The following is an 11,143-nucleotide window of genomic DNA, read 5'->3' as shown; positions in this document are numbered from 1 at the left end:
GATTCGTCCTCGTAATCGTATATCTCCAAAATGGATCCAGTCAAACAGAGCTCGGCTTTTCGCCAAGCATCTTCGCCGTCCAACTTGATCCAAAGATCATCCCGACACTGTCCATGTTAATAAACAGTGTTTCATTACTTTTGAAAGGAAATCTTTTGAAATGTATCAGCTTACCTCTGGAGGAATATTGATACTATCCTCCTCATCGAAAAAGACCGACTTTTGAGGATTCTCCTTCAGGACTTTGTGTTTGAGTAGGACTTTATATTTAAGTTGTTCTGGACTAGGTAGAAGGTTTGATTCCTCTTCTTCGATTCTTTCTGTTAGAAGCAAGTCTCCCAAGATGTCTCTGAACATGTTTGCCATCACGGATTGCTGAGCAATGGAGCAATGATCCTCAATACTGATGATGAGAGGATATGGAGTGGCAGCGAAGGCATGGTCTTTGATGCAACGGATCACAGAGACCAGTTTGATGTTGGAACACATAGTTCTCCCATGGGTGACGATCGGATTACCATCTGGTCCATCCCAGCAATCGATCTCAATGCACCGAACTCCTTGTAATAAAACTCTTTCATAGGCATCAACACTTGAATCCGAGGTCAATTGGTTCCCTAAAAAAAAGTAAGAGGGTCGCGGTTAGCTAGGGTTTAATTTTGCATAAAACCATTTTCAAAACTGTTACTTTTGAGAAACAAGATACCAATACTATATATACTATGTACTATGTACTATGTACTATAATACTATATATTGCTAGTTGACGATGAAAACGTACGAATCAACAAAAAACGTACAAAGATAAAAAAAACTGTTTTTCTGAACTGATTGGCAGCCCCCAGATTGACATTGTTCTGATTAATGTTACTCAATTGATATCGTCTGGACATTTATCAAGATTGAAGCACACAAAATCGTTTAAGCAACAACTGTTGAAAGGTCCCTTGTAAAAAGAATATTGGTTTACTTAAATGAGTATGTTGCCTAGTCTTCTTGAATGACCCCTTATCCAAGATGAAAATGCAAGATAAAAACTAATTGTGCCTTAGAGGTCCTCTTGGTAGCCTGATATAAAGATGAACAAACACACACATAAAATTTTTAAAAGCAAATTGAGCCTTCGGACCCTATTTTAGATATTAGCTACAAATGCAAAGTTGAACCCAAACTCTTTTAGCTGTTTATTCAAATTTAGTGGAAAATTTGACCGACCTGTCAGATAAGTGTTGTGTGACGAGTTAATGAAGTATCTGGCGAGAGATTGAGTCATATCTTGGTGGACAGTGTGGACTTTTGGATCCAACAAGTCGTTTTTGGGCGAGAACAAATAATCCAAAAAGTTTTCGACCGAGAAATGAGGCTGAATACTGACGCGCAAGCCACTCACTCTGGAAAAGATGACTTTGGTTGATTTTTCGCTGGATTTATGGACGAAACACACAAAAAGAAACCATGGTCCAAAATAATTATCATCATTAACACATGCAACAAAACATTCCTCGTTGGTGGACCCGTTCTTCTTTTTCTTTCCGAACTTCAGCATTAGCATAAATTCTCAGAACATTAAGGAAATCAAATCAAAATCAATGTTATGAGAAAGGTGACGTAAAAGGAGCAAAATCACACTGCACGAATACTCACTAAAATATGCAGGGAATGGACTGAGCGTGACTCATCGTTACAAACCCAAATTGCGGAAGATATTGTTATTACCTGGTTATGTAACTTTGCATTTCGAGAGCTACATTCGAGTCTTCATTGAGCTCCACTCCTTGAGATTCCTCCAAGAACCCTTCAAAAGAGGATTTGCCGATGATGCCAAGGACCCGATCTTTTCTCTTGCAACTCTGAAGGGACCATAAAACTAGTACTTTAGTACTAGTACTAGTAGACACTTCAATTAATCTATATTTGTATCCGTCCATGGTCGTCAAATCTACCACATACAGTACACACCGATGCATGCAACTTGTTTCGAAAAGTTACCTTGAAAAACAAGAAGGTGAGAGCTTCACTTTGGTTCTTTTGGTTGTTCAAAACACGGCGGAAAAAGTCTATGAATTGATCCCTTGAGAAGCCCGCTCGTTCCGAACTGACGTAACTTTTCACGTTTCCTCTCAGGATCTTGCCACACATCTCCACCACGCCCGAACTTGGTCTGAAAAGAGATTCTTTTTTTTAACATGTAAAACCAAAATACCGTCACACAAAACTTGTGTCTCAGATGAAGTTGATCAATCTAATGCAGATTGTCAAAAATCTGATCCCTGACATGGTTTGCTTAATGGATCAATGTGAGCGCTCTTACTTGACAACCCCATCTACGGATGACGTATCGAACAAATAATGAAGATGCATCTCCGTTTTCTTATTGTATGGCTGATTGACAACGAAAGCTTTCAGGCATCTTAACTCATTAGCCAGTTCCTCGCATTCCATTTGGGACGGACCCCTGAAATCTGAGAGAAAGATATTGTACATTGGAACCCACAGGGCATTCGAGATCTTCAGCACGCTTACGCAAAACTGTCGGTACGAATTGAGATCCATATTTAAGGGTCAGTATCCAATTAGCCATGTCCTCGATTTCCTCGTCAGAGTCCTCGCCTTTAGCGGTGCCTTCAACTAGTTCCACGTTCCTCGTACTAACCACGCAATTGTGGATCGAAAATGGATTGATGGAGAGAGCCTTTTTGTTCTCATTGAACAATACAGACAATCGGAACGACTAGAAAATTAGATAGCTGACTTATTCTTAGTATGTTTCGAGGTGCATAATCTGTGAATAATCTCATGTTTTTATACCTTGTCGCAAAGGATCAGGATCACTCATTTATGCTCTTTGGTAGTCTTGCCCTCCGCCGAGCTCTTATTCGAGTCCATTTGAAGCGGGATCCCCGCCAAAAGGCGGGCGAAGCCAACCAATGGCGAGAAATCTCCGACGAGTGGCGACATGCCTCTTCTTCTTTTACCTCTCTTGGTGGCGGAGAAAAGGCGACAGACAGCTTTCCTTCCCTTCCTTCTTCCACCACTACTGGATTGGGACCGTGTTCGCTGACGAAGAGGAACTGTTCTGTGCCTTCTTCTTTAACTTTGTTGTCTTTTATCAAGCACACAATGAACAACATAAGTAATTGACTACTCTTATCAATGTAACGTTCATTTCCTCACTGCCAATTGAGCCCTCTCTCTCTCTCTCTCTCTCTATCTCTCTCTCTGTGTTTCTGCGTCTGTGTGTCTCATTAATGCAAGGAAGGTACTCCCATTCATTGAATCCTCGTCCTCGTTAGGAGAGGATGATGATGTATCAAATTTCCCGTTCGAGTCTTGGCGTAATTATCCAATTAAAATATTGGAAGACAGATGAACCCTGGGGAGAGAGAGGTCGCTATTGAGTCAATCATCGGAGTCTCTCAAGGGTGGATCCTCACTCGCAACAACTCTTCGGTTCGCTCACTCATCAAGTCTATCTCGCCATTTCCCATTGAACATATGTTCACCTCCAAAAACTATGAACTCCACCCAAACCAATGAACTGGTGCTTTACTGAGATGTTCCTTGCCAGGAATACATTTGACTATCAAACCGTATTTTTCGGGACTTGCATGAACCGATAATTTGATCGCCACGCTGATAAACACCATTGCGTTGAACCGCATCCACGTCATAAGATCCTCGGAAGCCATCGCCGATTTCAGATTCAAAAGCCCGCTCATATGCATTCGACGCACTCGACAAGATAATCGTCTGTCACAAATAAACGTTAAATGGGCTGAGCGATTGGTCCCCAAGCCTGAATCCCCCCTCGGGTTTGAATGGCACTCGTGGTTGGTGAGTGAGTGGGTAATGGAGAGCATACCATTCAAATGAGGCGAACCAGCGCTTTTTTATCCCGGGAACACCTTGGCTCGACATGCTAACCACATGTGATCTGACACGAGAAAATGGAGCCACTCTCCGTAGCACGAGTCAAGTGCCATTTGGGTTAATTGATTTTGGCACTCGGCTCTCTTTTTGGTTTTGAAAACCATCTGGATTTTGTCGACAGCTCTTTGTAATGGAGGAAACACCTTTAACTAATTATGGTGAGGCAGGTCGACATGAGGATAAGAACCGATTACAGGTCATCGACAAAAGGGCTTGAAAAGACCTTTTAACTTTGGAAAGCATGATTGGTCTGAATTCCGTAAAGAGAGAAGCCGAGATCTAAATCTAAAAGGTGGCCAGTTAAAGTAAAAGGTTGCAATCTTTTTTGTTTTTGAGGGGAAAAGATCCATTTTTAACTTGAAGAGAACCTTAGGAGCGAATTATTCTTTTCGATTGCAACTCTTGGTATTAACCTTGATTTACCTCCAACCATAATGGAAGTGTACGTTATGAACTTCGAGCGGATGATTATCACTCCACGACCCCAGAGCTTTAGGGTTCCTCTCTTCTCGGATCCCAAGGGACCACGGACCCTCATTCAGTGTTGAGTACACGTCGTCGTTGAACAAGGGGAAGGAAATAAACAGGGGGAATTAATGTATTGTAATGGTGGTGCTCAAATCCTCCGGTATCCAAGCCACCCAACTGTGACCCACATTCCTGCTCACATTGGGAGCAGATGGGCTGGATTATCACAGATTTGACAACGACCATCTCAGTGCTTTTTTTTAGGGCAAACCACATAGTAAGTAAACCTCTCCATTGATGTCCTTTCAGGCCGTCTCCATTAACCCCTTATCATCACCTCTTTGACCCAGTCACCTCCGCTGCGGCCGCCAGACCTCTCCTACTGGCCGCTGGTTTGTACGGAAATGGATCACCACATCATCCGGTTCCATTCTCCTTCGGATGCTCGCGGTTACCCTCGTCAGTTGTAAGCTCGGTAGCGGGGTCACCCTTGGATCTCACGACTCTATCTGCTGCCGCCAATGCTCGGGCTGCTGCGGCTGCCGCAGTGGCCGTGCATCCATTTCTTCAACTCCAGAAGGCTGCGGGTAATGCAGGGAACACAGGTGGGGATATTGAAGAGAAGATGTAATATGGGAATGGGAATGTTTCTTTAAGGCCATCCATTGCCACCTCATCTAGCTACAACGTCGTCGTCTTCATTCTTGGACCACAAGAATGGTTCGGGCCATGACCCTTTCCATCGGAATGTGCACCACCAAGATCAGCGCTCAAGTTCTCCAGAAAAGACTTCGGACGATGAAGATGGAGAGGGAGGCGACGAGGATGGTAAAGGGGATCCAGGGGACAAAAACAAGATTAGGAAGAAGAAAACGCGCACAGTATTCAGTCGATCCCAGGTGAAGAATGTAGCTTTCGCATCTGACACAAGCAGTCGTAACTGTGTTTTTCAATCCCTTTCAGGTGTTTCAATTGGAATCGACCTTTGATATCAAGAGATATCTCTCTAGTTCAGAACGGGCCGGATTGGCTGCCTCACTGCAACTCTCAGAAACTCAAGTACGTCTCTTTGGTTGACAAGAACACAATTTACTTATCCTGTAATCCATTTCTCGTACGTAAATGATGTATTCTTCTTGACGTTTGCTTTGCAGGTGAAGATTTGGTTCCAAAACCGAAGGAACAAATGGAAACGCCAGCTCGCGGCCGATAACGAAGCCTCGAATCTACGGGCGTTCTCGGGCGTTCCACTGTTCCTTCAAGGTGGGTTGAGCGGAGTCCCAGTGTCATCCGAAGGATCAGCCTCCTTATCAGGGTCTTCGTCATTTCTAGCGGCACCCACGCCAACACACTCCTTATACTTCCCCCCCACCTCGTCCGTGGCGCCCTCCGTGGGCCAGTCCAACCCTGGACATCCAAGATCAGCTTTTGTTTAACACGTAGATCCATGTTTGCCAATCCCAAATCCTCCCAATGCTGACTGATGTCTTGGGAATGGCGGTTGAAATGGTAGTCGCCACGAATCTGTGTCAGTTGTGAATTTGATCATCCCATCCGTTCTATGTTAGGCCAAGTATTATTGACGATCGATTTGGCTCAGGGCCACCAAGCTTTAACATTAATAATAAATAGCAATGCTTTTCGCTATTAGTCAACATTGGTTGCGTTTATTTGTCACATTTGCTCCCTGTTTTCCAAGGTAAAAACACTCATGAATAGTTGAAATAAAGAGCAGAACCACTAGCGTGATAAGTCAAATTAACATGGGTTTTGAACATATTTAACACTAAACCCTTCCTCGTCAATCAAAATTGGTTTCTTAAACATGTCCAAATCTTCACTTGTTACCGTTCGCACGCCCACCGCAAAAGGAGTGGTTCTGTCCGCTAAAAGAGAAAAACGAACCATTAAAATGTTTTTTTATATTTTTATATTATATATATTATATAATTTATATTTTCTGATTGGTGAAGAATGCCGGCCAACAAGTTTAGCATGATCGGGCTGATTGTTGCAAGATCATGGCATGAGCTTGATTCTACGTACTTACGCACATGCTTATCAAGTCATGTCATAAACTAATCAATACAAAATCATCATTTTTCTTTTATCTTTTTTTTCTGGTTTAGCTCTGGATTTTTTTTTCTCAGTTTGTTGTCTCATTTGTAATCGTATTTCTCTCGGCCAACTTTTTACGATCTAAAGTTACCATCCCTACTTATGACTAATGAATGGATCCCTCTTACAAGTGACTGAGGAGGGCATCGTGGCACCTGTGGCTTCTGCCAACCGAGAACCACAATTCATATCAGAGTTGTTGCCTTCTCCACCCTTCTTCTTGGCGAATAATAAATGAGGCCGAGGAATCAGAAGATACGGCCGATTTTTACAATTGATCTGAAAAATAACCCAAACGAATGAGAACTGATGGACCCGTGCAGATCTGGCGAACTCTTACTTGGCCAAACTTTGAATTCGACAATCGAAACGACCCTTCTTGAGATTCGGTAACGGTGTAAGAGCAAAACCCTGGAACTCTCGAAAAGAGACATAAATGTGAATGCGGGCAAGGATGCAATCTTCCTCATTCAATTATCCAACCTACCCTCTTCCTGTCGTATGCAATTCGAGTAAAGCTGGTTTTCCAAGAGTTGTCGTCCTTCGTAGTTATACGATTGAATGGTGGACGACGTTCCTGTGAAGAATTGTGTGCATCCACTAGGTGGTCTAAAACATGTCACTCAAGTTCTTAATTCCAAACATAACGGCAGTAAAAGGGATAAAGCACATAATTTAAGGCAAGAGAGGAGCATGCAGAATCTAAATTCCAACCCATGTGCCAAAATGTTGGTTAGGTGATGAAATATTATGCATCTGAACCTGAGTGGGTTGCATTCCTCAATATACGTCACTTTGATCTTGAATCTGCGACCAAAATTGGCGGCATTCTTTTCAACGGTCACACTGCCAGCATCTTGTCCAGTGTCGCCACTTTCGAAGTACACTAAAATAAAAGAGCTCAATCATTATATGACTCATTTACTTGACGATTGAGCTATTTTGATTTTTACTATGTTGTCCAGAAAGAATTCCGCAAACAGAGGGAGGAAAGGCATTGGGACTACTGGCAAATGGACTGGACACCATCAAGCTGTCCTCCGTATCTCCGCAACGACCTGAATAAAAGAAACGTAGAACAATTACTTTTCTGATGCCATTATTTTTACTACTAGAAAAATGTCACGTTATTTAGTCCGAATTGCTTGCATATTTTACTAAGACGGAAGGCTCAGTTTTTTTAACGTCTGGTGGGTACAATATTTTGGATTTTTCAATATCTTACCCGGAATCTCAAGCCCAGTGCCAACCGAAAGTATGGTTTCCACAAAATCTAGCCTAAAAACATGTCACTTGCAAAGTTTAAAAAAAGTTTGCCAATCAAAGTTTCTTTTTCTCACCGGACTTGTCGAATATCTGCAAAAGAGGGAACAATGAATACCAATTCCTAATGTTTTAAAGTCCGAATATCTTTCATGCATACTTGGTGCGATTCGGCTGAAAATGTAAGAGCACGATCCTGTAGTGGTATCCATTTGAGGATACCCTGGGCTCTGTAATATTTTAATTAAACTAGAATTATATTAGAATATAGGTCACAAAAAAGTGATTGTTCCGATTAGTCGCAAAGATGGTAATCATGTTGAAAGACTAATGAATCACTTGAAGAAAAATTAGTTTCCGTACCTGAATATATGAACAATTCTGCATGAAAAAAACAACATTTTGATGAATAATTGTCCAAGAAAATAAATTGTCCCCTTCTTGCCTTATCCACTGTCGATCCGCAGACGCTCTTCATAATCACGCAGCAAACTCCGAATCCTAAGCAGAAGTGATAGAAAATTATATCTTCAAGATGATATTTTGTTTGAAGTTTTTAAAATATGATGAGATATGCGTATCTATGCACTTTGGGCCTTATATCCATTGGCCCATTGTCATGATCTTCTAGTAAACAAAGTGGTTACAAGTAACTCGTCATTTATCACTTAGGTCCAATTTTTCAAAGGGGTTGTAGCGCTTAAAACGCTTTCCAGCGTTTTGCTTCAATTTTCGATAAACCCGAAAATTATTTCGTTTGATTCTGTTCAAGAGGAAGCCAGTTCTTTATCTGCAGATCATTTTTCTCAATAAGACAAAACGGATGGATGAGTTACATAAATAATTGCGTTAAACAATTGGAATGAACAAAATGAGTCAGCTTGAAAGATATACTCTTGATTTAATTGTATTCGATACTTCACAGTTTTGAAGCACTAGTATTAAGTGAAACGTTGGTCATTGCATATCGACAATGGTCAAGGAAAAGGCCACAAGTTATCCCAAACTGAAACTTTGATGTTTAAGAGACCGGTGTTGCAACAAGTTGCCAAACATCATTTCACCTTCTGACGTAAAGTTTTATGCTTGGGAGCGAGAAGTACAAAAGCTTTGGTGAACCATGCAAATATCTGGCTTTCTGTCCCTGGTGGAACAAAACCTTTGTCATCTCCCCTCTTTGTCAAACTTCGAATTGTTAACAAAAATTGGCTTAAATTTAGAGGCAAGAAAACCCGAAATTTGATGCCGAACTTTTTAGGATCATGATGAAGTTTGTAGGTAATGAAAAAATCAAAGCTTAAAGCATAATTTGGCATTGCTGAAGATAAGAAAGACTCTTACCTGCAGCACAACTTCCATCTACCATTCCGCTATTTTTCGTGCATTCCTGTTGGGTATGGCAAGTTCCACTAAGTTGGGGATTGGAGAATGCTGGACAAATGTCGTTCTGAAATTACGCATCTAACCTTGGTCGCTTTCCGCAATCAAAAAATGAAAACGGCGTTTTTTACCTTAAATTTGACGATATTGAAGAGACTGAAAAGTTCTGAAAGAATAATACAGGAAAATATATAATCTTATTGTTCTATTACATAAGTAACGTGGGAGTCTATGTCTGAAACTGATGCTAAAATCTGCTTTGAAACAATTGAAGGTTCATCAATGATTTCCTACATCTAGGCACCAAAGAGTCACCTCTTTGTCAAATTTAAAGACATGGACCCAAAACTTAATTGCCATTTTTTTAAGAATTTGACCGATCCGATATCTTGGATTAGCGCTTTAACTTAAATCTACAAAAATATCTACTTTTCTTTTATTTTATTATTTTCTTATATATTCTTTTATTTTTATTGTTATCAACCGTGACCTGAATCCCTTTGACGATGGATCTTGGAACTTGACAACGGTCCTTAATCTTGCTCAAGTCTCAAGGTCAATAGTGGTAGCCCAAAAGTAGTTGGAGATAGAATGGTCTGGAACTGCACAGATCCGTAGCAGCTTCCTTTTAAATTCTCAATTTTTAACCCAAGAGGATAATCCTGACAATTGATGACAATGACTTGGTACCACCATGACTTCTTGCTTTGAGATCGTATTTTCTAATCGACAGAAGATGAGATCGAGAATTGGATCATTTGTATCAATTGGATTGTTAAATTTGAATAGAAAACTATGAAGAGCTGAGTCTAAGATTGTTAAGTCCAACCTAGCACTTACTTCCACTTCTGAGTCCATTTGATGCTTTTACCAAGGTATTCGGACAAGATAAGCCCCAAAGAATAGTCAAGACCACGGTGAGATGTTGGCTGTTCATGATCAAATCGAAGACTGAGGATTCCAGGAAAGATTCCGCGACATGGGCGACAAAAATTGCGAATGCACTTAAAGTCACGTGTCAAGAACGAGATGGCTAGACACAGGATGAATGACAATTCTAGATTTCTAGACCTTGCATTCGTCTATTGCATAAAAGTAAATGGCAAAATAATTGTCAAATCATTATTCAGGCCCATTAATAATAGCGTTTAAATCTAGCAACAGGGAGTTCAATTGATGGCCGTGCGTACAGCATCTCTGAACCTGAAAATAGCAATGTAATGAAGGGTGTTCTGCACTGTAAATAAGTTCGGCCTGGTCAAATTAGAAAAGTTATATTTCCGTGAAAATTTGAAAATCTTAGGTTCAATTGATTCGTAAATAGCGCCATAAGCAACAACAAATTTGCCTAGAATAACCAAGAATTGAAAAAAAAATCCAATGTTTCATATCATGCGTTATTGAATTTCGTCTTGCCATTTATTTTTTCTACGAGTATCAGAACAATAAAATTTTACTCTCAAGTCTACTTTTCCTTTAGGATATGATGAAGTTTTACATGAATGTGTCACTTGAGTCCCATAAGAGTCCTTATATTAGCACGATCTTTTCCCTGCACAAAACGTTTATGTTCTAGCCGATAGAACGCTGATTGTTACATTTTGTAGGTAACCCAATCGAAATATAGAGCCTATATTGCTAATTGATCGAATATCTTTTAGCAGTGTTACGTCTGATATCCGATTGGGTCTCGATTTGTAGATGTGGTTAGCCCTAAAAGTTTCCTTCAAAGAAACGTCGCCCAGAAGAATTTGCCATTTTGAGCAGATTGATTTGCCAGAAATCTGCACCCCTAGTAATTGACGAAATACTATTCATGTTCGGTTGGCTTCCAACGCACTTGATTGACATTCCATAACATTTTATTGTGCTGCTGTGATACACTTTCCTTTCCATAACACACAACTTGATTCACTGCGGCTTTTTCAAAAGCTGGGTATTTGATTGGATTTATCATTAGATAGCATATACTTTGGCATTACCA

The 11,143-nt window shown here is 40.7% G+C and overlaps 3 protein-coding genes across 3 annotated transcripts in view; 1 reads left to right on the top strand and 2 right to left on the bottom strand.

Annotated features, from left to right (window-relative positions):
- The window catches only part of LOC131881317 (1-phosphatidylinositol 4,5-bisphosphate phosphodiesterase gamma-1-like), a 6,871-nt gene extending 4,318 nt beyond the window's left edge, over positions 1 to 2,553 (bottom strand). The window contains exons 1-5 of the mRNA XM_059228154.1: positions 2,312 to 2,553; positions 1,990 to 2,161; positions 1,717 to 1,850; positions 1,216 to 1,391; positions 175 to 617 (exon numbers count right to left, since the gene is read on the bottom strand). Coding sequence (XP_059084137.1) covers positions 175 to 617; positions 1,216 to 1,391; positions 1,717 to 1,850; positions 1,990 to 2,161; positions 2,312 to 2,553 — 1,167 coding nt within the window. The remainder of the gene's footprint in view (positions 1 to 174; positions 618 to 1,215; positions 1,392 to 1,716; positions 1,851 to 1,989; positions 2,162 to 2,311) is intronic.
- A 1,811-nt stretch (positions 2,554 to 4,364) lies between these two features.
- Positions 4,365 to 5,834, top strand: LOC131881316 (homeobox protein HMX3-like). Its single transcript, XM_059228153.1, has 5 exons — positions 4,365 to 4,372; positions 4,708 to 5,003; positions 5,056 to 5,297; positions 5,362 to 5,457; positions 5,553 to 5,834. Exons 1-5 carry the CDS (start codon positions 4,365 to 4,367, stop codon positions 5,832 to 5,834), a joined length of 924 nt encoding a protein of 307 aa, XP_059084136.1.
- Positions 5,835 to 6,045: 211 nt separating this feature from the next.
- Positions 6,046 to 7,834, bottom strand: LOC131880908 (uncharacterized). The gene is made up of 7 exons (XM_059227640.1): positions 7,742 to 7,834; positions 7,470 to 7,574; positions 7,279 to 7,402; positions 7,004 to 7,125; positions 6,857 to 6,927; positions 6,645 to 6,795; positions 6,046 to 6,284 (listed from the first exon to the last, which is right to left on the bottom strand). The coding sequence occupies exons 2-7, from the start codon at positions 7,543 to 7,545 to the stop codon at positions 6,157 to 6,159; spliced, it is 672 nt and encodes a 223-aa protein (XP_059083623.1). The 5' UTR covers positions 7,546 to 7,574; positions 7,742 to 7,834; the 3' UTR covers positions 6,046 to 6,156.
- Between the last annotated feature and the right edge of the window lie 3,309 nt (positions 7,835 to 11,143).

Source organism: Tigriopus californicus, chromosome 5 (assembly GCF_007210705.1).
Source record: "Tigriopus californicus strain San Diego chromosome 5, Tcal_SD_v2.1, whole genome shotgun sequence".
Classification (NCBI taxonomy): domain Eukaryota; kingdom Metazoa; phylum Arthropoda; class Copepoda; order Harpacticoida; family Harpacticidae; genus Tigriopus; species Tigriopus californicus.
The sequence above is the reverse complement of the archived record's forward strand: the minus strand, read 5'-3'. Positions and strand labels throughout refer to the sequence as shown.

Excerpts from the sequence above, each read along its gene's own strand:
- LOC131881316 (XM_059228153.1), top strand. Across the intron at positions 5,004-5,055 it reads GGGTAATGCAGGGAACACAG|GCCATCCATTGCCACCTCAT; the intron begins GTGGGGATATTG and ends TGTTTCTTTAAG. Across the intron at positions 5,458-5,552 it reads TGCAACTCTCAGAAACTCAA|GTGAAGATTTGGTTCCAAAA; the intron begins GTACGTCTCTTT and ends TTTGCTTTGCAG.
- LOC131880908 (XM_059227640.1), bottom strand. The coding sequence starts at position 7,545 with ATGGTGTCCAGTCCATTTGCCAGTAGTCCCAATGCCTTTCCTCCCTCT. Across the intron at positions 7,126-7,278 it reads GAGGAATGCAACCCACTCAG|ACCACCTAGTGGATGCACAC; the intron begins GTTCAGATGCAT and ends GACATGTTTTAG. Across the intron at positions 6,796-6,856 it reads CGAATTCAAAGTTTGGCCAA|ATCAATTGTAAAAATCGGCC; the intron begins GTAAGAGTTCGC and ends GTTATTTTTCAG.